General features: G+C 44.2%; 3 protein-coding genes across 5 annotated transcripts in view; all 3 read right to left on the reverse strand.

Annotated features, from left to right (window-relative positions):
* Window positions 1–205: 205 nt before the first annotated feature.
* efhc1 (EF-hand domain (C-terminal) containing 1) lies at window positions 206–8,249 on the reverse strand. Its single transcript, XM_080791717.1, has 10 exons — window positions 8,108–8,249; window positions 6,566–6,787; window positions 5,326–5,613; window positions 4,810–4,959; window positions 3,799–3,991; window positions 2,910–3,127; window positions 1,935–2,075; window positions 1,191–1,404; window positions 731–889; window positions 206–410 (listed from the first exon to the last, which is right to left on the reverse strand). The coding sequence occupies exons 1-10, from the start codon at window positions 8,168–8,170 to the stop codon at window positions 406–408; spliced, it is 1,653 nt and encodes a 550-aa protein (XP_080647843.1). The 5' UTR covers window positions 8,171–8,249; the 3' UTR covers window positions 206–405.
* A 1,418-nt stretch (window positions 8,250–9,667) lies between these two features.
* On the reverse strand, window positions 9,668–11,326 carry LOC308334652 (replication protein A 70 kDa DNA-binding subunit-like; the record flags this gene model as incomplete). Its single annotated transcript, XM_080791457.1, has 1 exon — window positions 9,668–11,326. The coding sequence occupies one exon, from the start codon at window positions 11,324–11,326 to the stop codon at window positions 9,668–9,670; it is 1,659 nt and encodes a 552-aa protein (XP_080647583.1).
* A 1,552-nt stretch (window positions 11,327–12,878) lies between these two features.
* The window catches only part of eva1aa (eva-1 homolog A, regulator of programmed cell death a), a 103,514-nt gene continuing 92,085 nt past the window's right edge, over window positions 12,879–24,307 (reverse strand). The window contains exons 7-8 of one of the 3 annotated variants that reach the window (XM_080790528.1): window positions 16,866–17,072; window positions 12,879–15,313 (exon numbers count right to left, since the gene is read on the reverse strand). In XM_080790528.1, the coding sequence (XP_080646654.1) occupies window positions 14,907–15,313; window positions 16,866–17,072 (614 nt within the window). In that variant the 3' untranslated portion in view covers window positions 12,879–14,906. The remainder of the gene's footprint in view (window positions 15,314–16,865; window positions 17,073–24,307) is intronic. The other 2 variants (XM_080790529.1, XM_080790530.1) reach the window with 2 other exon arrangements.

Here is a 24,307-nt window from a genome sequence, read left to right on the forward strand (position 1 = left end):
GTTTATCCATTGTTGTGTGTTATTGAAACCCAGCCAGCAGCCGGTTATAGTGATACCAGGTGGTTCTTTGGATGTTCAACTGTACACATAATATAAAGGCATTATATAATCTTATTTATATATATATATATTTAAAAAAACCACAAAAGTCCAATGATTAACAGGATATTTACTAAGCAATATACTGAATGGGTATTGGTTAAAATTTAGGATAACAGCTTTCAGAATGGTTTACGGCTTACATGATGCCTGTAACTCTTGAGTGTACAGACAGACCCTTAAAAGTCCATTTGGTTCCATCCGTACACTCAAGTTATGGGGGTTTGAGAATCACTGGAAGTAACACTGGTGTGAATAACATTGTCCTCTGTATCGTCGTATTATGAAGAAGGTTCTGGTACTTCATCAACCTGAGGAAGGACAAGGAACATACAGTAGCAGTACGCATATGAGTTGCTGTTTAATTGAGAAGTAACACCTACTCTTAATTCATTACAGAACAAATTTGTATGTGTTTAGAAGGAACATTGGCTCCTTTAAACAATGTCACAATATATACGTGTGTGTGTGTGTGTGTGTGTAATGTGTATATATGTTTTAATACTTAATATAGCTGTAATTTGTAGTTACAAAATAGATATTGCCTTTTATGAATTGACTTGAACGTGAAGGATAAACCCTCATGGTATATTTGGCTGGGGGCTTAGAAGTGGAGCTGAGCGCATTGTACCATTCTGTCCGGTTGTCTCAACCATCCCTTGGTCTGGATGCACACCCAGCCTCTGCCGCAGCGAGTGCAGGGTCTGGGAGGGGATCCGGTCTGCAACGGACTCCAGGTACTTGAGCACGTAGTGGTCGGCGTCGATCAGGACAAAGCGGTGTCCGAAAACTAAGGCCAGAAAGGACAGAAAGGAGGTGAAAGAAACGAAAAAGTCTGTTAACAAAACGTAATTTGGGGTCGTAATGTCTTACTATACTTCAAGCTGAAAATAAGGTCAGAACTTAGATTTTCTCCTTATTTCAATACAGTCCAGAGGAAGAACCTGTTATGTTGTCGCGCACCGAAAAACAGTAGTTCTACAAGCTCACATGTTGCAGCGCAATGTATGTAATGTGAGCCTATACATCTGCTTTAAGTGATGTACTCGGAAAGTGATACTCGGAAAACAAAAGTATAAATCACGCATTACCTTCCACAGTAGCTCCAATTGCAAAGTCGTCTGGTGAGTAGAAGGCAGGATTGTCCACAGTGCTGCCCGGCTTGGGGATGCGTGTCTTCTCCAGGAACTTTCCACCAATGATCCCAGAGTTGCGGACAGGTCGCTCAAAAATAGAGACCATGTCGCTGGACAAGAAATAAGACAAGATGAAGCGACGACCCTCGTCGCTGGGATTCTGTGAGTCCTGGAACAGCAGGGAGGAGGTGTTAGGGGAGAGAATAACCAGGGTCGGAACTTGGCAGATGTTAATGAATTGCTGGTAAATATTACCCGTAGTTGTTAAATTTGACTGTTGCCAGCTATTATGACTATGTAAAATAATGTAATTATATGGCCACTGTAATTGATTCATGTAAATGTTTTTGTGATACTCATGGTCCTGGAGTCATAGCTGTTGCTTTTCGACTGACAGGGAGGAGTTTCAGCAGGAAAGCAGTAGTAGAATACAGTAGTATCTAGTCCCATTTCCCCTTCCCCTCATAACTAAACGGCACCATGACTAACCACTTAGCAACACTATAGCTACCACTCGTTGCTACAGTCCAACGTCAAGGACATCCAATGTAGAGGCAGAAGGAAGACTTGTCTGTTATTCGTTCAAGCTTATTGTTTTGTTACGGTATTTTAAGTGTTAAGTGACCCATTAGGTTGTCATGTACAGTACGAGCAGCCAAGGCCTTGTTTTTGTCATTCAGTCGTCATTCATTCTCTCACCAGCCTGGCAACGTAGCGTAACACTTTCTGGTCGTTCTCCAGCATCTTCAACAGGTCCTTTTTTGGAGGCTCTGGGATCAGAGTGAGGCAGTTCTGGAGAGAATCCTCCAGTGAGCCAAAACCGTTGTAGGGTGGTATCTCCTGTAAGGAGACAGGAGAAATTTTATTTAATGGGGAGAAGAAGAAAGATGAAAATGGCGAGGCTTATAGACTGCAAACCATTGACATTTTTTTCCCAGAAAGTGCTATATAGCCAGCCTGATATATCGGCCATTATTTGACTTTTTGGACGACATCGGTATATGAGCAATTTTACAGCTGATGTGTCCTGATTTTGAACCACTAGTCCTTATATTGGGTATGTCCACATAAGCACAAGTGTTTGCAAAGTGATGCGTTAAACGTTAATCAAATCATTCAAGCTTTTTCAAATGGATTGTGTAATTTGTTTTGTAAACCATTTTTTTTCACCCGGTGCCAATTGCCTAAACTGTAATCCTGGGTGCTACCCTCCCTCTGCCAACCTGGGGAGAGCCCCGAACTGAGGTCATACTTCCTTCAATGCATGAGGAGTGAGATGGCCGCTTCTTATCACCTGAGCGGGGGGGGGGGGGGGGAGGGGTTGTTTCCCCGGTAGAACCTAGCGCGTGGAAGGAACACGTTATTCCAACCAGTTTCTTTCCCTTCCATCAGGCTGGCCAGGGGGAGGCAGTATAGAAACTAGGATTGCTGCATGTTTTTGTGAGGCCCTTTCACCAACCCCACCTAGGGTAAGGGTGCTGATGACGTGGAGAACACAGCGTCGCCGGCAGGAATGAAACCTGAGACGATCTAGCTGTGAGGCGACAGCACTACCGACTGCGCCACCGTGCCCCATTGATTTTGTGCTTTGACAAAATATCGGTGAAAGCATCTGTAATAGGGATGAGCATCAAATCCAGAAATCTGGTATCAGTGAGGCTTCAGTTCTCTCACCCTCCTCATGTCCGTCTCCTTCCTTGGTAAGTCCTTGGGCTTCAGCTCCATGTCCGGGTGGCTGTGCTGGTAGTAGCTCTTGGTGAAGTCATCACAGTCATACAGCAGGAGGTGGCGGCCCAATAGCTCCACCGTCTCCCCGACCTGGAAGTCCTTGGGGGAGTAATACTCACACACCTCCTGCCGGGAGACTTCCAGCACACAGCTAGGGAAGGGCTCTGGACGACAACATGGGAGAGCAGACTTTTATTCACAATCCGTTTTATTGTCATAAACAGGTGTAAGGAAGAAGAGAAAGGATAAACAAGGATAGAAACAGGTCAAATTATCAAATGTTCCTAATTTGAGTTGAGTGAAGAAATATATACCATTATACAGCATAACAGGTATGTGAGATTAAAAACACAGCAATATAATAGTAACTGATAATTTATAGAACATACAACATACTGTTAGGCCTTTGTGGAAATAGTTTCATGTGCAGGTAGTATAATGTAGCAGCAGAATGTAGTAGAAGAGCGGACTGTTTACACGCAGATATGTCGTCTCCGCCTACAATAAATACGTTGGCTGCGACCATGATGGTTCCAAACATTGGAACTATCCCATTGAGATAGTCAACGCTAGTGTCATCACTCTCATACTATTCCACTCGGACCGGTTAATGCCTCTGTGTCATTTTAGTTGTTTCTATATCTAGTATTTTCAGAAAAGTTTTTCAGAAAACCTTTAGAATTGGCCTCAGGTCTACAGAATGTATGAATTCCATCTGAGAGGACATCATTACATTTCACAGTAAGAGACTCATAAAAGGCCAGATTGAACTGTGTTGAATTATATTCCATTTGATCTTAAGTACAGTGTCATATCTTCAATATCTGTGTCTCACCACAAGCTGGGTTAATTTCCTTGGGCAACCTCTGCCTCCGCAGCAGGACAGGGAAGGGGTCTCGGCCACTGTTGGCCTGGTGGACCTCTCTGATCTCCACCGTGTCATCTACCAGGTAATACTGGATGGTCACCGGCCTGGCTTCCCCATACAGAGCTGCAGTGTCATCCCACATCGCAAAGAAGCGTAATACCTACGGAGAAGAGGGATAGTATGTCAAGAATTAGGACTCAACTGAGAGTATTGTTTCTGTGATGAACAAGGCACTAGGTGACAACATTTGGTTTAACTGTCACAGCAGTGCTCTGCCTGACATGCATGAGATAGACTTGCTAGCACATGAGTCGCATGAGTCAGACATGCAGAGGGAGGGCTAGGGTTGTTTTCCTACTGCTTTTGAGCATTACATTAAAATACATTGTTATTTGCGAGTGTTAATGACTTCACTTGCTATTTTGTGCTCATACTGTACTGAAGACTTTTGAATTGAGAATGCCAGTTCCCTTGTTTAGAAATAGTCAACCAGCAGGGTGAAGCGCAACTATGGTTTTGCAAGACATACCGTATATATACACAGTAAAAATATGTAGGCATGAAAAAAGGGCACTATATGAAGGCATCCAGGCACTGGTCAGTGGTTGGTTCCTATGTGTGCACATGGCTGGTAAAAGCTGACAGTCCTGAATAACATTCTACAAAGCAGATATAGAAATGTGACCTCAGGTGATATACTGTAGATATCTATCAGTGGAAGAGGACTGTGGACCACACAACACTGACCACCAGAATGCTGAGGAAGGCCCATCTGGCCGAAACGCGTACGTTGGCTCATTAGAGGTAAATAAACATGTGAAAAAGGACATTCAATGAGTGCTGGCATTCCTTCTTTTAATAGACCACATGGCCCACATACAAATACACATACAAATACAGTATATGGTACATCAGTGCACTGGGTTCCCCCCCCCCCCCCCCCCCACTACGAACTGGAAATAAGTACCCTTCCCCTACCTTGCGGTCCATTGTAAGGAACTGGTGAAAGTGGTCAAAGTCGGGGGGTGAGACATAGGAGCGGTGGGGCTGGGCACGATGTGTGATGTAAGGATCCACAGGGGTCGGCTCAAAGTCATTCACAATCAGGCCTTCACTCTCCATGAACTCCTGTCCAGTCACATCAGGCAACACAGAGTGACAGAGTGTGAAAATGACAGAGAAGGCGAGAGAGAGAGAGAGAGAGAGAGAGAGAGAGAGAGAGAGAGCATTAATGTTATATAACAATAGTTCACCTGGCCTATAACCCACCAATTGATAGCAAAAGATGTATTTGTTACACAGTAAAATCCTTAGTGTTGTGGACCCGTTAGGGTCAATTTGAACTCTGATTTATTGTCACATCACAGACGTACATGTGCATGGTTTAATTTAATTTTGGTTACATTTGTATACAGATTTCATTGTTTGTGTCAATGTGGGCCGCTCTCATCATCAAGACAAGCAGGTGAAAATCATCACGGCGGCGTCGCTCACCTGCGTGCGTGCGTCACAGTGCGTGAGGCGGTAGACGACCCCGTACGCCGGCAGGTCCATGGCCACGTTCAGGTCCTTCCAGTGGTAGTGCTCGCCGCGGTCGTTCTTGGGCAGACGCTGGCGTTTGAGCAGCGTGCCCTGGCACAGTCCAGAGTTCTCCACCCGCGGCTCCGTCACGCACATGCTGTCGTCCTCCAGGTGGTAGTAGACGACCACGCGGCGCACGCGGTACTCCTCCACGGGCGAGTCCAGCACGTCCTGGCGGAAGTGTCCGTAGAAACGCAGTACCTGGTGGAGGAGAGGACAAAATGTGCTCATTTTCTGTTGTGATTCCCAACCGGGATCTTTTTTTCTTTCTTTTTTCACGAATATAATTAGTTAATTGAATGAACACACACACACACACACACACACGACAATGTGCATCTGACTCTTAATGGAGGTTGACTTTGACAATTAACTTAGTTCAAAGTAAAATCGTTTAACTAAAGGAGATTAGGATATTACTTCTAATTACACTGGTTGCATGTGTGTTTTATAGGATTTATTTTACTAGTTACTTTAAGTTTTAAGGCACTTCATGGCCAGGCTCCCAATTGGATGTTAGACTTATTAACACCTTATGAGCCAGAAGTCCTCAGGCAGGAAACTGCTGGTAGTTCCTGAGTCGAGGTGGAACGGTGACCTGTCTTTATCAGGGCTCCTCAGCCTCCTCTGCATTGGAACTTCCTGCCGTGAGGAGCTCGGACTTGCTAAATCGATGTCTTCATTATGACTGTTCCTTAAGGCTTACTTTCATCAAAATGCCTTTCCATAATTTCAATTTCTTTGTTTTTATTTCACACTGCACTTTTTCAATTATAAATATAAAGCTGCTTATTTGTTACAAAACAGAGAGAAAAAGAAAATGAGGGTGTGTTTTAACTGAATCCAGGTGGGAAATGCGTAACATAATGAGTACTATAAATAGAGAAGGGAGCTAGGCTCTGGATATATTTTTAAATAAATCCCATTTCAGAAAATATGTCTACTTAAGTTGTGTCTACTGAACAGAAAATATTTGGCACACTGTGGCAATCTGTAAGAGATGGTGGTGCATGGTGTGACATATTCATTTCTGAAAGAGCAACTGCTCAACATAATAGCATTTGGAACCGTTCACTGGCTAATTTTTAAGCACGTCAGGAAAGAAATATCTTACACACATTTGTTGGACGGTTGGATTTGTGAATAGGCCTACCTTCTTGTCAAAGGCCACGTGAGCGGGTATGAAGTCTAGTGATGTGCCGTGTCTGGGAGCACCATAGGTGAGGGCCGGTATCTCTTTGGACAGCTCATCCATCTCATTCTGGGTTAGCTGCGCCGACATGAGAGCCGCCTGTCCGATGCCGACGGTGGGCCGTTGCTGCAGGGCGTAGCCATTCCTGTAGCCCAGCGTCTGGGCCCGGTGGAAGGCCGACTTCTAAACGCACATTACATACATACATTGATTGATTGATTGAAATATGCATTAACAGTATGCAGAATACGTATTATATATACGTATATTTCAAGCACAACTCAATACAGAAACTGTTAACTGTGGACGACACCATAGCATTACACTTGTTTACAACAGGGTCCACCATTTTCAATTCATCAGAACATTTAAAGACGTAGCCTACACATATATACACTTCTATATAACAAAAAAAGCACACCCGTGAAGTGAGGGGCGCTCATATCATCTTGATTAGGTGATGTAATGCAGATGTAAAACAAACAGTGACAAAACAAACATTAAATTCTCTTTATTGTTAATGGCATTTAATGTTTGTGTTAGAGACAAGATGATGTAAAGTTTCCCTTCATTGTCAATGGCGTTTTTAAAACACACATTGAACTAAAAACAAACATTAAACCTGTATATAGGAGGGGCTAGCACCCCTCAAAAACAGGAAATCATCATAAAAGGGGGTAAAAAGGGAAAAGACATACAGTGAGGGGAAAAGGGGGGGCAGGGGACTCTTTTTTACGGGGGCCAGTTAAGAATTGCAGCCATCCGTAGGTGCCCCTTTGAGAGCGGTTTTGAAGGAGTCAAGGGATTCACATGTTGGTTGGACTTGGGCGTTCCACATTTTGGTGGCATAGGAGCGAAATTAATTTAGTCCCTTATTGTTTGTGCTGAATCTGGGTTGCACATGGTTTATTGAACTCCCTCTGGTGTTGTAGGTGTGGACTTCGTTGACATTAAGGAAGTATTTAGACATGGGCATCTTGGTGGTGTATCGAATCTTGTGGACCCATTGCAAGATGCCAGCTGTGCAAGTAGTAGCCTGACCTACAGCAGTGGGTCTCAAACGTCTTCAAGTCAAGGAGCCCCAAATGTATAATGTATTTCATCAGGTTAGTCCACAGTACACAGCCCACCTGACCTCTATGCAAAAGTGAGTAGGCCTATAAGAATTGTGCCATCTCAACAATGAGCACTAGAATGACTAGACTATAGTGAGACTCCGATGACCAATTTATATGAAGATAAGGTTGAAGTGGTTCTTTAACTAATGTATGACCCATGATGATTTATTAAAATGTGTGAATTGACAAGCATGTATAGCCTACATGCTTGTCAATTTCTATAGACGTACATGTAGACTAGACTAGCACAGCTTAGGGAATTCGCTACTGTTCCTCACCACTGCTCTATCATCTACAAGATTGTCAGTAGCATTATGTGTCCATTTCACATGCAGCAGGTCTAAAGTTAAATTACGGTACATCAGAGGCATGGTTTTCTACATACCGTAACATCTCGAAACGTGTTTCCAGGTAAAAACGGCAGCCCGTGGTCCGTATTTATAGACATGTCTATAAGTTAAGTTGTGTAGGCAGATCGGTTCTTGAAGATAATGATTAGCCTCGCTCTGCTTTCAGCTACATGTTGCTGACCGTGTGTTTGTTTCTTTGCTACCATGGAAACATCCGAAACAAAAACGCTAACTAATTAGATTATAGGCAGCCATAGCCAAGATGAAACATCACAAATTAAAGTGAACTTGTGTAGCATAGTGCATGTGCATATAGCCTCTACATTCAGTAGACTAAGTGACTGAATTGAGCTCACTGAATCCATAAAGGCAACGTGAGAAAAGTGAAGGAAACAATTACACATCTCATAATCCACCAGCAGGTGGAGCGCTCCCACTCATGTGCCAATAGGGGATAGCCTATATTGCCACATAAGATGTAACTTACTGTGACAATTTGCTCAGAATGAGCATGCATCTGAATCATAATGCAGAGGTCTTCAGGCCTCATTCACAAAACACCAAGTTACATGATGTTCTACACACCCAATATACAGTAGGCCCATTATGCAGGGGCCCCATGGACAATTCATAAACCATTCATAAAGATGGGGTGCCGACGTGCTGTGAATTTTTTACTTTTTCTGTTTGTATGTGTTTATGGAGTTAACATTACTCAATAGACCCCCAGGTGTGTGGTTAGAATATTGAAATATGTCGTCCCTGTGTATTTTTTATTTCTTCCTGAAAGCTGAAAGCTTGCCTTTGAGTCAAAAGGCCCAATAGAAATACACCATGTTATTGACATCTCATCACAATATCATCCCCTCCCCTTCAGTTCAGGTGGACCCACCTGAAAACCAGGCATACTTAATGAACTGGTGGGCATGTGGCCACATAAAAATATAATTTTAACATTATTTGTACACTCTTTTGAAAAAATCTTTCTCCTAGTTCAGTATAATCATAGTACTGTGATGATCATGGCATTCCATCTCTCTCGCTCTCTCTCCCTCTCTCTGTCAACCTCTCCCCATGCCACTTTGTTTCTGGTAAGAAAAGAAGAAAAAAGCTGCATCCTTCAGTTGAGGCTGTGCATCCAGCCCTCTCCAGCTGACAGGGCTGCATCCAGCCCTCTCCAGCTGACAGGGCTGCAGCCTGCGTGGTTAATATGTTGTGTCTCCTATTGTCCCCAGGGAGGGGCACGCCACAACCTTGAGCTCCTTGATGATCATGACATCCCTATGCAGAATCATCCTTCATCACCTGTTCACACTGCGTCACTTGCATCGGATCTATATTATAGAGCTGCTAGTATTTCCCCTACACCATATCTCTTCCAAACATATCAGATCTACAATCTCACATTGCATCGCACACCATGACATATGAATTTGGTACTTTTGCTGAATGTTTTTCCCACAATATGGACTCGAAGCTCCATGTGGTCAATGGACCACATGGAAACTATCAGGAAACATTGAAAAAGATATCCTACTTAATGAGAATGTGAATGCAGGCAAATCATTTTGTGCATGACTCATATTCGTGTACGCTCACAGACCGGTATGGCCGCTGGCCATTCTGCGGATGTTGCTGATCAGCCTCTTGCTGTATTCCCGGTGGTCCACTGGCTGGATTTCCATTACTGTGGTCTTCACGCGAGTCTCATCATTGTATGTCTCCAGCTTGACTTTGTTCTTAAAGACATGAGTGGTGAAGAATACTTTGTGGAACACGGCATCGAATTCAGCCTCGTCCGTGTCTCTCAGATGCGCCAGTGACTCTGCGTTGTGACCCAGCAGGACCTCAGCGGTGTCCTGGAAGCATGTCACCCATTGGTTGTCCCCAAAGTCTGCTATATTGACGGCCAGTAAAAGTCTATATTTGAAGTCGGGAAACTCTCGGTTACATTTATCACAGCGGTACTTTCCATTCTGCAGGTCTACAACCTTCTTGTTGCAGTCTTCACGGGGACACGCCTGGTACATGCAGGTCTCCTTACGAATGTTGAGGACCGTTGCCACGATGCTGCAATAATCCGCCCATTCCCCCTGTCCCTGAGGTCCATTCTTCATGTCGCCCACGGTTTTCCAGTTGACCTTGGTCCCGGCCCCCGCCGGTGACCAGGTTTGTGTCAGGGATTGGCTGCCTAAGGCTTGGCCTTCCCTGTCATACCATGCCCTGAGGCTCAAGGCCTCCGGTATATCCGGGTTGACCATGACCGTTGAGCTGAACGACGCTGACAGAGAGCGGCCTCCGAAATCGGACAGGCGAGCTGCTTTGACGGCCAATATGGGCTGAGCAGAGCCATCAAAACTCTCCGCCTGCTCTCCCCACAGGGTGACTCTTACCTCTCTGCCGCTGGTGTCCACCAGGCTGAGTTCTCTCTTGGAGGTGTCTTTGCCCATTCTAGTTGTGATCCGAGACACCTCGTCAGCACTCCTGCACACTCCGATCACATCAACAAAGCCGTCCGGGTCCCTGTTCTCTAGCTCGGCAATGGGTACGAAGTCATACTGCAGTGTGGGGATGTCCGGGCTGTCTTCACAGGGCACGATGGTGGTGGTGTTGTTCAGAGTCATCTCGTAGTTGTGCTTCAATGTGGCGTACCGCTTGTTGGCTATCTTTATTGTTGCCTTGGAGATGAGGTACACCTTGCCCTGCTCCACTAAAGAGAAGAAAGTGTCCACCTCTCTTTTGAAGGCTGTGACTTGGATCTCCCCACTTTCATCCATGAGCTCAAAAGAAAAGCGAGTGCCCTCTCCTCGGGAGTTGCTCCATGTAAGGACCTCGCTCTTCTTAGTCACACGAGCTCGCACAGTCCACTTGGTTTGGTAGGGGTTGAGACATGCAATAGGAAACACTTTAATTTCAGATGCAGGTGGAGGGCTACGACGAGGAAGAACCTTCACCGGACCACTGCCACGGCCAAGACCGCTAGCGGGGGATGCAGACGTGAGGCTGTTTGATGATCCAGGACGTGCAGCAGGCGGACGAGATGCAGACATGTAGGTGCTCGGAGAACACTTCTGAGGAGGTCCATGCACATCATACTCTCCTGAGTATGTGCTTGGACCACGCTTCTGGGGAGAGGGAGAGAACGATGTGGTGCTAGACTTCTGGGGAGAGAAAGGGGCGCTTGAAATGGGCTTCAAGGGAGTGGGATTCCCAATCCTGTCTCCAATTTCCTCGGCCGACTTCATTACCTTCATTTCCGATATAAACACCATACGTTTTCCATTTTCCAGTGTGTCGGTGGTCGTCTTATTCAGCTGGCATACACAGTGAACTGCCATCAGCCCAATCAGACTGTTTAACTGCGATTCTAGCCCGAAGATGCTGGAATGCACACCGTCACTCATCACCATCCACCAGAACCCAGGTCGACTGGGCCTGGCAGCGTTCTGACCAATTTTTAACACTTGAAGCACCACCGGCCTGGTCATCTCCTGACCTCTCACGAGTGCCCCAACGGCACCCTCTGATAATTTTACAGACATGTTCTCAATACTTCATCAGACCAACAGCTGGTTAGTAGGTTATGTATGTCATCTAATAATGACGTTATCTAATAGTAATGTTTGCTTTGTGACATCTTTTATGACAAAACGTAACATTTTTTGTGACATCCACCCATATAGCAATTTCATTAACTGTTTATTTGACAAAGGTCGCAATAATTCAAAGATAATGTTTGATTGCGACCAAAGGTCTATGGAATTGCGCATTTCCCGCCAGTGTATCACTCAACATCCCCATACTTGGGGATGTTGAGTGATACTTATATGGTGCCCAGGTCTCGTGGCATCATGCGACATCATCAGGGATGATTTACTGATAGTAAATGCGAACTGCTGTCGCAATTAAGCCCATATATGGAGATCCCTGATGTGATGAAAAGTGAAAAAGCTTTTGTACATTGTTTGGGATTAAGGGGTGAAGTGAATACATACAATACGATACAGTATATGCTAGAATTCTCTTCCCCCCATCATGGCAGTAACATGACTTTCTCAGCCAGGATGAGATTTCGATGACCTCAAAAACTCCAGTTTTGACTGATCAGCATCCATCCAAACTAGTCCTGGGACTCCTCTTCCATCTTCACTTCAGGATGGTAGATACGCAGGTCCACCCATGGTCACCTCCATCTCAGCCTGTCGAGAGAGAGAGCTGCCTACAAGGTTTATACTGTAGTATCCTATATTATAGTGATACTGGGAATTCTACCATAACATAATGTTTTTTCAATCATCGACAATTAACAAAATGTTAACTGTCTCACATGGTCTCTCTCTCGCTACCTCAATAACACCTATAGGCCTCTGGTCTGATTTGAAACAACACAAACCCTTACCATACTTGCTGTTCAGCAAGGCAGGAGTGTCCAGATTCCTGGCCAGTGCTGTGGGTAAGGTGAACAGAGTTTCATGCAATCTTCCCCTCTCCCTCATAGAATGACGTCTGAGATTTCAACTGGTTTTATAACTGTTTCATGTACAATGTACAACCGGACCAATTTAAAATGCTAGAACGGACAGCCTTGAGACTGGTATTGGCGATGTGACGTGATGTAATATATATTGAATTGATACATGGTCAGTTTGTCAGAGGAAACTTGAGCATTACACAGCTTTGTTAAGCTACAGTATCTAAAATATACAATTGTATTACACTTACAGTACTGTACTGCATAGACTTGCTAGACGCATGTCCTAATTTTACCACCAGAGGGCAAGCAATGCTTATGATATAATGTCTGGGTCTCAAAAGAATAAAATATTGCACAACAACATTGCTCTAAGACAAGTGTTTAGTTTACTTTAAAACACAGAAAAGAATTACATGGTTTTGGGCAAAATCAGTCACTTTGTGTCCAGCACCAGCAACGAACTGGATGTGCTCAACCCACTGTTTTGAAATAATGTCTGGGGCTGCAATGCCACATTTGTAGAAAAGCAGACAGAGGTTATTTTTTCAACATAGTTTATTCCAAGAACAGGAGTCATATTTTGGTCTTGCTTACCAGCTATTGGCATATTTTAGTCCCATTCAAATAAAAATTCACCCAAACTAATATCTTAGCAAACCCATACAGAGTGGCAGTATTAGTGTGGATGTTCCTATAATGTCCTGTGTACTTTCAACTCAACGCTCGCTTCCCGAAAACTATCATATTATTCCTATGGTTGAATCCAGTGCAGCACAAACAGCAGCACCGGATTGACAATAGCTTATATTCAATTGGTAACATTATTTAAAAGACTAAAAAGTCCTATGGTGCTCCGCGAGGGAACGCTAGCTAGCCTTGAGGACCACATTGCTCCTTTGTTAGCTGTTGCAATTGATATAAAATTGGCACAATCTGAAAATGTACATATATATCCATCTGGCGAGAGAGCAAGTGCAATGTTTGACAGAAATTCACTGTTCCACCGTTTCATTCTGATTGTACGTGAGCTCATTGAACAACGCAGTACTATAATTAGTGGATTGTGACTGGTTGACTGACTGCTAAGTACACATCAAAATTCTCAGTGTTATCAATTCATGAATTTATAAACATCTTCTATAAATCAATTCATTACATTTGTATCTTGTAATTAATTAGATTCCAACACTGAGGATTTCAATGTGTATAGGCATTAAGGCAAGGCACTGCACTGTTAATTAAACATATCAAAAATAATGTTAAACCACTAAAAACCTCTTTGAGGCTGTCAACTTGATATTGAATTCTTTTAAAAATGTTCAAATGCTGACACAGCTGTTGAAATGGACTGATCCCCTTCTTATGAAGCAAATACATCAACCACACACAGAAGCTCTAGGATTGCATCCCTGAGGTGCCAGACAACCTTCGCCAAAAGTATAAAAAATATCTCATTATACACCATAATTGAAAATAAAACGAGAAAAAAATACACAATAATCTAAATATTAAATATTATAAAATAGATTTTTTTTATAAGGGCTGAGATGAATTCCATAAAACACAATATCTTTTGGTTTTTAAAAAAAGTTCAAAAGGCAGCATAGTTGTTGACCATGGTAAGATTGTCTGACATTGTTGGGTTCTCCGACCCAGTATAGAGTTCTAGTGTAGGCCTTACGTGTGAAACTCCCCACTTGAATACTGGAGTACTAAAGCACAAAGCAAGCCGCAAGCTTAATAGTCTCTCATGGCGGCCCCCATATTCTGTATGAAATGGACAGGTCTCAGGGGTTTAGTCCTTCAGTCACCATTTAGTCTAATACAGGCATGCTTATGTGTCTCTAAGGCAGCCGGCCCATGACCCTCCTCTTCAATAGGGTCTGGTGAGGTCACAAGCAAGACAGTGCAGCAGACGGCCATGTTGCCCTTCCCCGCGGCGCTTCCACAAATAAGAGGCAGGCTTCTGGCCAAGCTTACCGATGCTGAGTGGGAGCTTATTCTCTTACGGGAAGGAGGTCTAGCTTATAGTACCTTTAGGGTCACACAGAGAGAATGAGAGCGAGAGAGAGAGAGAGAGAGAGAGAGAGAGAGAGAAAGAAAGCGCTATCTTCTCAAGTCTTCTATATCTCGCTTTCCGGCGTGTGGATCCAAACCCCAGTGGTCCAAAGTGGTCCTACCACTACTGCACTCTCTCTTAATAGGTTCTTGTTGAAGGAACCGTGACTCTGAAGGCTCCCCCTTCCCACTTCCAAGCCCTAGTGCGTTCCGTTTTCCATTTAGGCCCGATCAAATAAGCTCCCTCAATAACGGCGGCTGCCGCTTCCCCCACACAAACTCATGTATTAAGCGTCCCTCTCTCAGTAATATCGGTTTAGGCTGCGCGTCCCTGGGATGTCGGGCTGGCCGTTCATCCAGATCTCCCGTATGATGCGCTCTCTCTCCTCCAGCCGCTGCGCCCTCTCCAGCTCCTCGGCCGACGTGAACACGTTCATGTTGAGCGTGCGCTCGAAGCGCCGGTGGCGCCGCGCCGACAGGTCTGACGTGGTCTCCCAGTCCGAGTCCGAGTCGCTGGAGTCGGAGGACGAGTCGACGGGCCGCGCCTTGTTGCTCTTCTTCTTGTTGGCCGACGGCGGCGGCGCCCCCCGCCGGTGGCGGGGCTGGCAGTCGGTGCGGCAGGAGATCTGGACAACCAGGGCGAACAGGGTGAGGAAGAGGCCCAGGCACACGCCGCACACGAAGAAGAGCGCTGCCCGCTCCGGGTGGTCTGGTGTGGGAGAGAGGTAATGAGACAGAGAGAGGAGGAGGATGGTGATTTATAGGATTTTCTTTTTACAGGACGTGAAGAGGAACATGCCACAAGCAGTCAATTATTCTCAGCAGCGTTCAGGTCTCACTTTAACTCACTTTAACCACTTAAACTCCATATACGTTGCTGACCAGCAGGGCTCTATACTTGGTCTGCTCCTTTTACACCAAACCAATGTTCGTCCCAGAAGGTTCATGCAGTTTTTGTCCTCCACCTGTTCTGTCATGACATTTTTCACTTCACTCACTCTCTTAAACAGTGTGCATACACATTTTCCATAGAGTTACGGCTCCCGTGACATTGCACTCATGTTCCCACAGCCTTTGAGATTGAAAATGATAATGTGGGACAATAATGCTTCAGTTGGGTGACATTATAAACTGTTGAGAGCAGCTGCACACAGTTGACCTGTATGTGTAATAATTTGTGTATCCTGTTCTATCCTCTTGGGCTACACAACTGGATTTGGATCTGCGTGCTTTTACGTTTATGCATCCTGAGAGAGTCCAGAGTTTCTGCAGGTTTAGTTACACAACTTCACCCATGGCTATTATTTCGTGGTAAACATGAATGTGGGCAAAGCATATAATAGGCTAAACTCCAGTTCATAGCCAACATATTGTATTGTACTGTATATATCAATTAAAGGCTCACAAAAGCTTGACAGAATAACCCTAAAAAAGAAAAGAAAAAGACATAGCTATCATAGGGCAATCAGTCAAGCGTATACTATGTTTTCAGATTAGCAATAATTCGTGTAATGGATACGGTCAGTTAGTGTATGTCATAAATTTTGTATTTATATTGGCTTATGTTTCGCAAATGAAAAAGCCAGCGCGACTCGGGTTCTCTGTGGGCTTACCTTCCACTAACAGCACATCGCTGACCCCCCCATTTACAGTACGTACTGTACGCTACGTGTGTGTTTATTTGACTATGAGCACTGTGTATTTCACCGTGCAGTAAGTGTTTATTTGTCTGTCAGAGTGGGAGGTAATGAGACAGGAAAGACCCCCAACTCCACCACCACTGTGTGTTTTAGCAGCTGGCTGGAGCAGGTGACTGACAGTGTGTGTGTGTGTGTGTGTGTGTGTGTGTGTGTGTGTGTGTGTGTGTGTGTGTGTGTGTGTGTGTGTGTGTGTGCTTGGTATCTCTATTTAACATCTGCATTCCTCTGGCCCGTATTTATCTACCTCCCCGCTGCAGGAAAAGGGAAACTAGGGTTTCTACATTATGCCCACAGTACGTCGTACGTACATGTATACCACCCACACACCACATACACTATGAAACCATATCGCTGCTGTCGGGCGCGGTGACCTTGTATCTCCAATGTATTTCAACTGTTTATGTTATTTCGTAAATGAATGCCCTAGAGCAGTAGTACCTTTTCATATCAAGGCCCATTATTTCTTCGGCATTTGAGCCACGGACCACCATTTGATGACATTTAGCCTCTCAGACAGAGAAGTATGGCGTTGCCATACAGTATAGCGTACAGTATGCCTACCTGCTATGTAGGTGTAGGCTGCCAGCGCGTTGCTGATGAGGGCCATGTTGGACCTGGAGGTGGAGTTGATGATGGGAACCATGTCGGGGGGTTGCGGAGGTCTTTCACCTCCTTCACCACCTCCTCCTCCTCCTCCTCCTCCTCCTTCTCCCTGTGAAGGCTTCTCCTCCTCTGAGTACGAGCCGGACTCCCTGACACGCTTCCTCTCTTGAAAAGAACACACAAGGTTTTAGTTTAGCATTCATGGCGTTGAAGAGACTGACTGAGCTGGTCATTGATGGTCAATCTGATACACTGGCAGTAGAGTCTGCCAGAGACAATGCTAGGTAATTCAACAATGTGTCTCATGTGCGTAAGAAGTGATTGTACTTTCTTGGGAAACTCCCAACACACACACACACAAATGTTTGTATTACTATACTCGTGAAGACATCTACATTTTAGGACAGCATTGAAAACAGCTGAAAAATAGCTTGTAATGTATATGGCATATTGCATATATGCATGTAAGGCAACTGACAGTCTGACACCCCTAACACGGCACCCACACACAGAGAGAGCAAGTGCATTTCCCGGGCACCGGCATCGCCGCCAACTGCCGATAGTAACCCCGGCAGTGTTTCTGCATTAGTCCGACACCCTACTCCAAACCCTAACCTAACCTTTTAACTCTATGAACCTAACCCACCCTAACCTAGCCTAACCATTAGTCTGACACCCTACTCCAAACCCTAACCTAACCTTTTAACTCTATGAACCTAACCCTAACCTAGCCTAACCATTAGTCCGACACCCTACTCCAAACCCTAACCTAACCTTATAACTCTATGAACCTAACCCTAACCTCACAGGGAAGCCACGGGTGAGTTTTAACCAGCAACGCATGTCGGGTACCACGGTACACTGTTATCGGCAGTTGCGCATCTTGTAAGGACATAAATATTTTAGCACTGCATCGAAGCACTTCATTTTCCGGTGTCAGCGCACAACTAAGTAGGCTATAAAATATGGAAAACTCGTCTCTAACCCCAACCCAACCTAACCTCTAAATGCCTAACCCTAACCCCCCACCTAAATATTTTGTAAATCTGATGCACAATTCATGTGTTATGTCTCACATGTGTGTAAATACAGTGAGTCAAGTGCTTTCTTGTCAGACCGTGACTGTACTCTCTTTGGTCATTTATGGTAAAATGACGTAGGAAAAACCCAAATCATGTCGGCCTGTTTGCTGTCTCGGAGGAACAGTGACTACAAACCACTGAGAGGAATGAGTAATACAGGACTCTTATGCACTTCAGATTGTAAGAGATAGAAAGATGCGAAACGGATAGATGACGCAGTACCCACATTACACAGAACACGCAAGCACAGGGGAGCATGCACGCACGCACACACGCACACATGCACAGATTTGAGTGATTCATAAGGTACTAATGCATCCGCTTCTGTCAAGTTCATTCTCACTCTGGTCTTTAAAGGGAACAGAAACACATGGAAAATGTTTTGTCTCTGGAAACATTCAGTGCCCCCCCTTCTGCCAAAAAATATATATCTATTTATAGATGGGAACAGGCGTTTCCTCCTTATATTTCCATCACAGCACAAGTCTTTTGAAGCGTTTTGACATTGGCTCTTGTGTAGTGTGTACACACTGGGTCAGCAGTATGAGGTGAGGGCTTTTAGCTCAAGAGGCATGAATCACGATCAGTGTGAATCTGACGTTTCCCTGTAGTTCAGTTCAGTGGTTCCCAAACAATGGGTCGGACCCATTCTTTATGGGCTGCAAATAAATGAAATATCCCTTTTATTACGTGTCAAATATATAAATTTTGAATTATTTCACAACACCCCCTCAGTGACATCATAAAAGGTAGATTTGTTTCCCTGCCCACATCCCTGGTTTTTCCTACAGGCAGGTGTTCGGGTGAATTTCACGTGTTTAGTGATAGTGTGATAGAGAAAGTCCAATACACCCACAATGGACTTCACTGGACCATTCTCACATTAGGTCTTAGGAATGGGTGGACGAACTTAATTTCTCTCTTTTTTAGGAATATTTAAAAAATAATATGCAGGTTTTTCACCAATTCTATTGTTTTTTTGTGAAGACTCATGATGAAATATTAAGTATTAAGTTGCCATATATTGCTATACTGCAATATGAGAAATATTTTTTATGGAATATTTTATATTGGGTAAAATGTACCCATGTTTAGTGATGGTGTAACAAAAAAAATGTTTAGTGTCCTAGGGTTAAAAAAAAGTAACATGGCCAATATGAATAGCCAAGCTAAAAGATCACATGACACGACAGGTTGGGAACTTGTAGATCGCCTATCTTCACTATTTATTTTAATAGAGTCTAAACGATTAATTCACAATGCATTTTGGTAAAGTTTGGGCCGGAGAGAGTTCATCTTCTGGGTCTTGAGACGGAACAGTTTGGGAACCAATGCTCTAGTTAACCTGCTGAAGAGTCAAAGGTCTTTCTAAGCTCAAGCCAAATGCAGGAAAACCTGCCAGACTCTTAACTAAAAGTGCAAAAAAGGTCTTCATTCTCCAGTCGTCAATGCAGCAAAACTGACAGCAAACACAGGTACAAGAATCCTACAAGTGAGGATCCTACAAACAAACATTAACGGGCACAAACAGGCTTATATACACACATGGAACTAACTAGACACAGGACAATCAACACTGGGATTGGCTGGGGCAAACATGACACAGGTGACAAGGGTTAACAATAATCAGGATGGGGAGACAAGACATTGTCCTACTAAGTAGCAGTAGTAAAGGGCAGAAAGGACACACAAGAACACTACAAAATGTACACCAGAGACAGACTATCAGAACCAAAACAATACATTTACTGAACATAGAGCTATGGCTCGCAAACTTTTTCATGTCAAGAACCCCCAGCCTGATATGGATTTGGCTGTGGCCCCCATCTGAAAAGAGTTTGTGTCAGGTGAAAACTGTTCAAGATTAAATAGCAGATCTCTGAGCTTGGCTTGTAGATCCACATTGAGATCCACTAAACTACAGAACTAAATAATCTGGAAAACATGGGAGCAAGAAAGCAAGAGAAATAAATGTCCAATTAGACAAATACAGTGACAATGTCATGAAGTAATTAGATGGCTAACAATAGATGTGTTCCAATCCCAGTGTAATAGGACTGGAAAACAGCTTTTTTTTCCACCCCAGTGACGCGATGCTTGATTGAAAGCAAAAACACTTGAGCCAGAAAGCCAAAAATAAACAGGGACGCACTCAAGATTACACCTAATGTTTAGTGTTTCGATGACACAAGATTTGTTTGTACAGTATGTGCACACGCGTGTGTGTGTTAATTGACATTTGCATACATTTCTCGCTTTCCTGAACTGGCAGCTGACAACCCCAATGAACAAAACGCGTGCACAGTGTGCGCGCGCACACACACACACACACACACACACACACACACACACACACACACACACACACACACACACACACACACACACACACACACACACACACACACACACACACACACACACACACACACACACACACACACACACACACACACACACACACACACACACACACACACACACACACACACACACACACACACACACACACACACACACACACACTAAGGCTGTCCCCAAACATTCAAGGTTTGAATGTTTCCTTTTTTATTAACTCTCTCTCTCTCGCTGCGCTGTTGCGTCTGTCTGTCTGTGTGTGTGTGTGTGTGTGTATTGTGCTTTTTTCCATGGCAATGTATAGGTATGTTTTTTCAATGCCAATAAAGCTCCTTTGAATTGAAAATGGTGACTGCGTGTGATTGGCTAACGTTTAGGAGGAGCCAGGCTGCTGATTGCCTCAGCTATAAAAGCTGTGTGGAAGCAGCATTCTGATATATTCTTCCTGGTGTGTGTTTGGTCTGTCTGTAGCAAGAAGTTACACACCGTCTGGCTGTAGCAAGAAGGTAACTACATGTTAAACTTAAACCTTTAGCTTTGTTTTAAATTATTCAGTTTGGGTAACTTGATCTGTGAATGAATGCCACTGAGATGTGGAGTTATCTTTTATAACCAGAGTTAAGGTAACTGTTCCAATATGGCTCATGGTGTCTTTTTGACTGGCATTCAACCTCTTCAGACAGTGGACAGGGTCCATTTGGTTCCATTTGTAAGGGTCCATTTGGTTGAACATGCTAACACTTCATCTTCAATATAACATTGGTATTGTCACAAATGCACAATACAATGTTGGGCTTAAACTTCATTCAAAGCTGAAGGGAAAACATATTTCAAAAGTTGGGGGAAAATGTATATATTAAAAATGTAAGCTTGGGGGAGGGATGTTAAGTTGTAAAATATGGGTTGTGGGGGCTGACAAGGCTATACAGCCACATGTGTTTCTAATGTGATGTAGGCCTACATAACACTAATGACACTTATCTTGTCTCTTCATGTAATTCCAGAATATGAAGCACCAAGCCCTGGACCCTGAGATGAGCCATGTCCGTGGGCCCCACAGGCCCAACAAATTTAGGCTTCCGAGGACCCCCACCCTGGAGCCCATGTGAAGTGTCCCAGACCGATGCCCCCTTCCCTGCACAAGACATTGAGGTAGGAACTGTACGCTATAGCTGCTGCTGGGAAGAGCTGCTTGCTGCGCAGTGAGTACAAATCTTGTTTATTGTCCTTTGCTGTCGCTGGTGTGGTTAAGCAGGGTACTGATGGTGTTGCTCTCGTTTGCGTTCCGGCTTCCTGCGGTTGCGTCGCGTCGGGCTGCCTGCTGTTGCACTCGTTTGCGTTGCGTCTTTTGCGTCGACTGCCACAATTTCGGCCGGTTCTGTCATTTCACCTCATTTCACCTAACTTGTGGACACTGCCTGTCATCTGCAGAAGAACGTGATGGTTCACGGTAAGTATCTGTTTTTGTATTCTTTGCTGCTGGTAGGGTAGGGCTGGTAGGGTAGGGCTCCTACTAGAGTAGGTTTTTGCGTTGCGTCGCAAACTAAGCACTTTGGCACAGGCATGGAGCTCCTGGTTTACTGGGATGGGGTTCGATTCCCTGCTGCGCCCTGCTTACATTTAATCTGTTAAACAGGCATCCTTTCGCACAATAGAGCGTCGCAGTCCCTCCCCCTTTCAGAATGACGAGTGGCCCAGGAAATTATTCTCTATTTCATTTTCTCCATAGGCATTTCAAAACTTATTTATTTAAAGACCTTTAAGCGTCGTACGAAGCCAACTCTTATCGTGACAAATCATGACAACACACACAATATTTTGGACCAAATAATTACAAAGAAGAACAAAACGTGTTGTAACCTTCCGTTTTATCTACTTTCTAATTCTTTGTTTGGCCCGAATTTTTTTTTGTCATGATTGGTCCGAATGTTCACTCAAATTCCTGCCGAAGTTCGAGTCTTAAAATAAGGGCTAGGGTACAGCCTTAACACACACACACACGCACGCATGCATGCATGCGCGCAGGTGCCCTGTAATTGCACAAGCTGCAAGGAGTGTCAGACTGTCTTTATCTGGTAAATGCAGTGTGGTTTGAAACTGCTGACTGCTGATGGTAAATGCTTCCACCTGGACCAACTGCTGTGGTGCGTGCTGCATATGCACATCAGGTTGCATTCAACCAATAGATCACAATCCCTCTCACTAACATACAAAAAGACAGGCAGGCAGTTAAATCACCAATGAGATGTTCATTGAATGAAAAATGTACCATGCATGTACCGGCTATTTTATTTCTTTTAGTTTTGATCCATTTTTCTCAATTTTTTCAATTCAATGCAAAGGGCTTTATTGGCATGAGGACATTGCCAAAGCAACACACATTGCTGTGTGTTGTGACCGCACTGCTGTCGTATCCTACTGGCCAGTGAGGAGCCCCCACCGGGAGGACGTGGAGCCCTGGTCCTAATCCTCCCACCCAACACTCCCGGCTGAAGGGTGTACGTGCGGTGACAGGTATCGCCCTCCCCGCCCACTTCCCAGTGAACACGGGGTCAACCGCGTTGGATTCGAACCCCCAACACTCTGCTGTGGTGTGCAAGCACCTTGCCACTGCACCACCCTATTAGCCCAATATAAAATGAAGAAAACATTCCATCCTGCTGTCCTCATCCATTTCATCCAGAAAACTGTTTGTGATATTTGTGGAATCGGTTTTAATGGGTTAAAACTTGGGTATTTACATTAACACTCCGAGTGGCCAAAACGGAGGTCTCGTCCTATCAAATAGTTATGCTCCACGCCCCGAACAGAGATGAATCAAAAGACAGGACATTAATCATTTCATAACCGAGCGCACCGCTCTACAGGCTGGGAGCGTCGATTGGGCAACATTCGATGTCATTTCCGGTTGGGACGTGTATGGATGCGATGAAAAATATTAAAACATGAATAACTCTTGATCTAAATCAATGCTTCCAATTCTAACCAAAGATTATGTTTTTGACGGCTCATCGCAGTCCCGCCGCTTGTCGCGTTAGAAGTAATCAAACCTCCCGTTGTTGTCGATCCCCTCGGGGGTGTTTTGGCTACATCTAGCTACTTCTACCTTGAAATAGGCTCTGAAGCTGCAAATCGCTGGGCACCCTGATGTAATGGTTCCAAAGAGTGTTTAACACATAGACTGCTACAGGTTCTAGCGGACCCTGGCTTACTGGTGCTGAAGGCTTAACATGGGCTTTTTGAACTTTTTGGGGGGCCCACAGCGAGGGGCCTCTTATAGCGAGAATCACAATCGCATAAATAAAAAGAAAGCCCAACTTGTCCACTTCAATTTAAAAAAAAATTATGATTCTACCATCTTCCATTCTGGAGATATTGACCTTTTTCTAACACCTGCTTTTGCCTGCACGCTGCTTGTGAAAAAAAACAACAGAGATATGGAGGCCTGAAGTTGACAGACATTTCAGTTCAGTTTTTTTAGTTCAAAAGACCGATATAAAATTGAGCACAAATAATATCCTATACAAACCATATACCGAATGAAAGCCCTGAATGTCTACTTTTAGGAGGAAAACAGTACACATTGTACACATATACAGTTTGTCACTAATTGGCTATTGAATGCAGCTTGCGCCCACCAGAGAACTTTAGAGAAGGCATGGACCCGAAGAACTATTATTCACAAAATAAGGCCTATAGCGACATGTACATACTATATACCGTATGAAACAGTAGACTCTCTGCTTTCATAAGAAAAATACCACCCAGAAAAATCACACCCCTGTGAAGTGAGCAGTGCAATTGCACTGCTCACTTCACAGGGGTGTGATTTTTATTATTATTACAGTATTAGTATTTTTCTTATGAAAGCAGAGAGTCGACTGTTTCATACGGTATATAGTATGTACATGTCGCTATAGGCCTTATTTTGTGAATAATAGTTATTCAGGCCCATGCCAT

Source organism: Protomyctophum bolini, assembly GCF_963924005.1.
Source record: "Protomyctophum bolini genome assembly, chromosome: 19".
Classification (NCBI taxonomy): Eukaryota; Metazoa; Chordata; class Actinopteri; order Myctophiformes; family Myctophidae; genus Protomyctophum; species Protomyctophum bolini.

Excerpts from the sequence above, each read along its gene's own strand:
- efhc1 (XM_080791717.1), bottom strand. The coding sequence starts at position 8,170 with ATGTCTATAAATACGGACCACGGGCTGCCGTTTTTACCTGGAAACACG. Across the intron at positions 5,614-6,565 it reads ACGTGGCCTTTGACAAGAAG|GTACTGCGTTTCTACGGACA; the intron begins GTAGGCCTATTC and ends CTCCTCCACCAG. Across the intron at positions 1,405-1,934 it reads TACGCTACGTTGCCAGGCTG|GACTCACAGAATCCCAGCGA; the intron begins GTGAGAGAATGA and ends CTGCTGTTCCAG.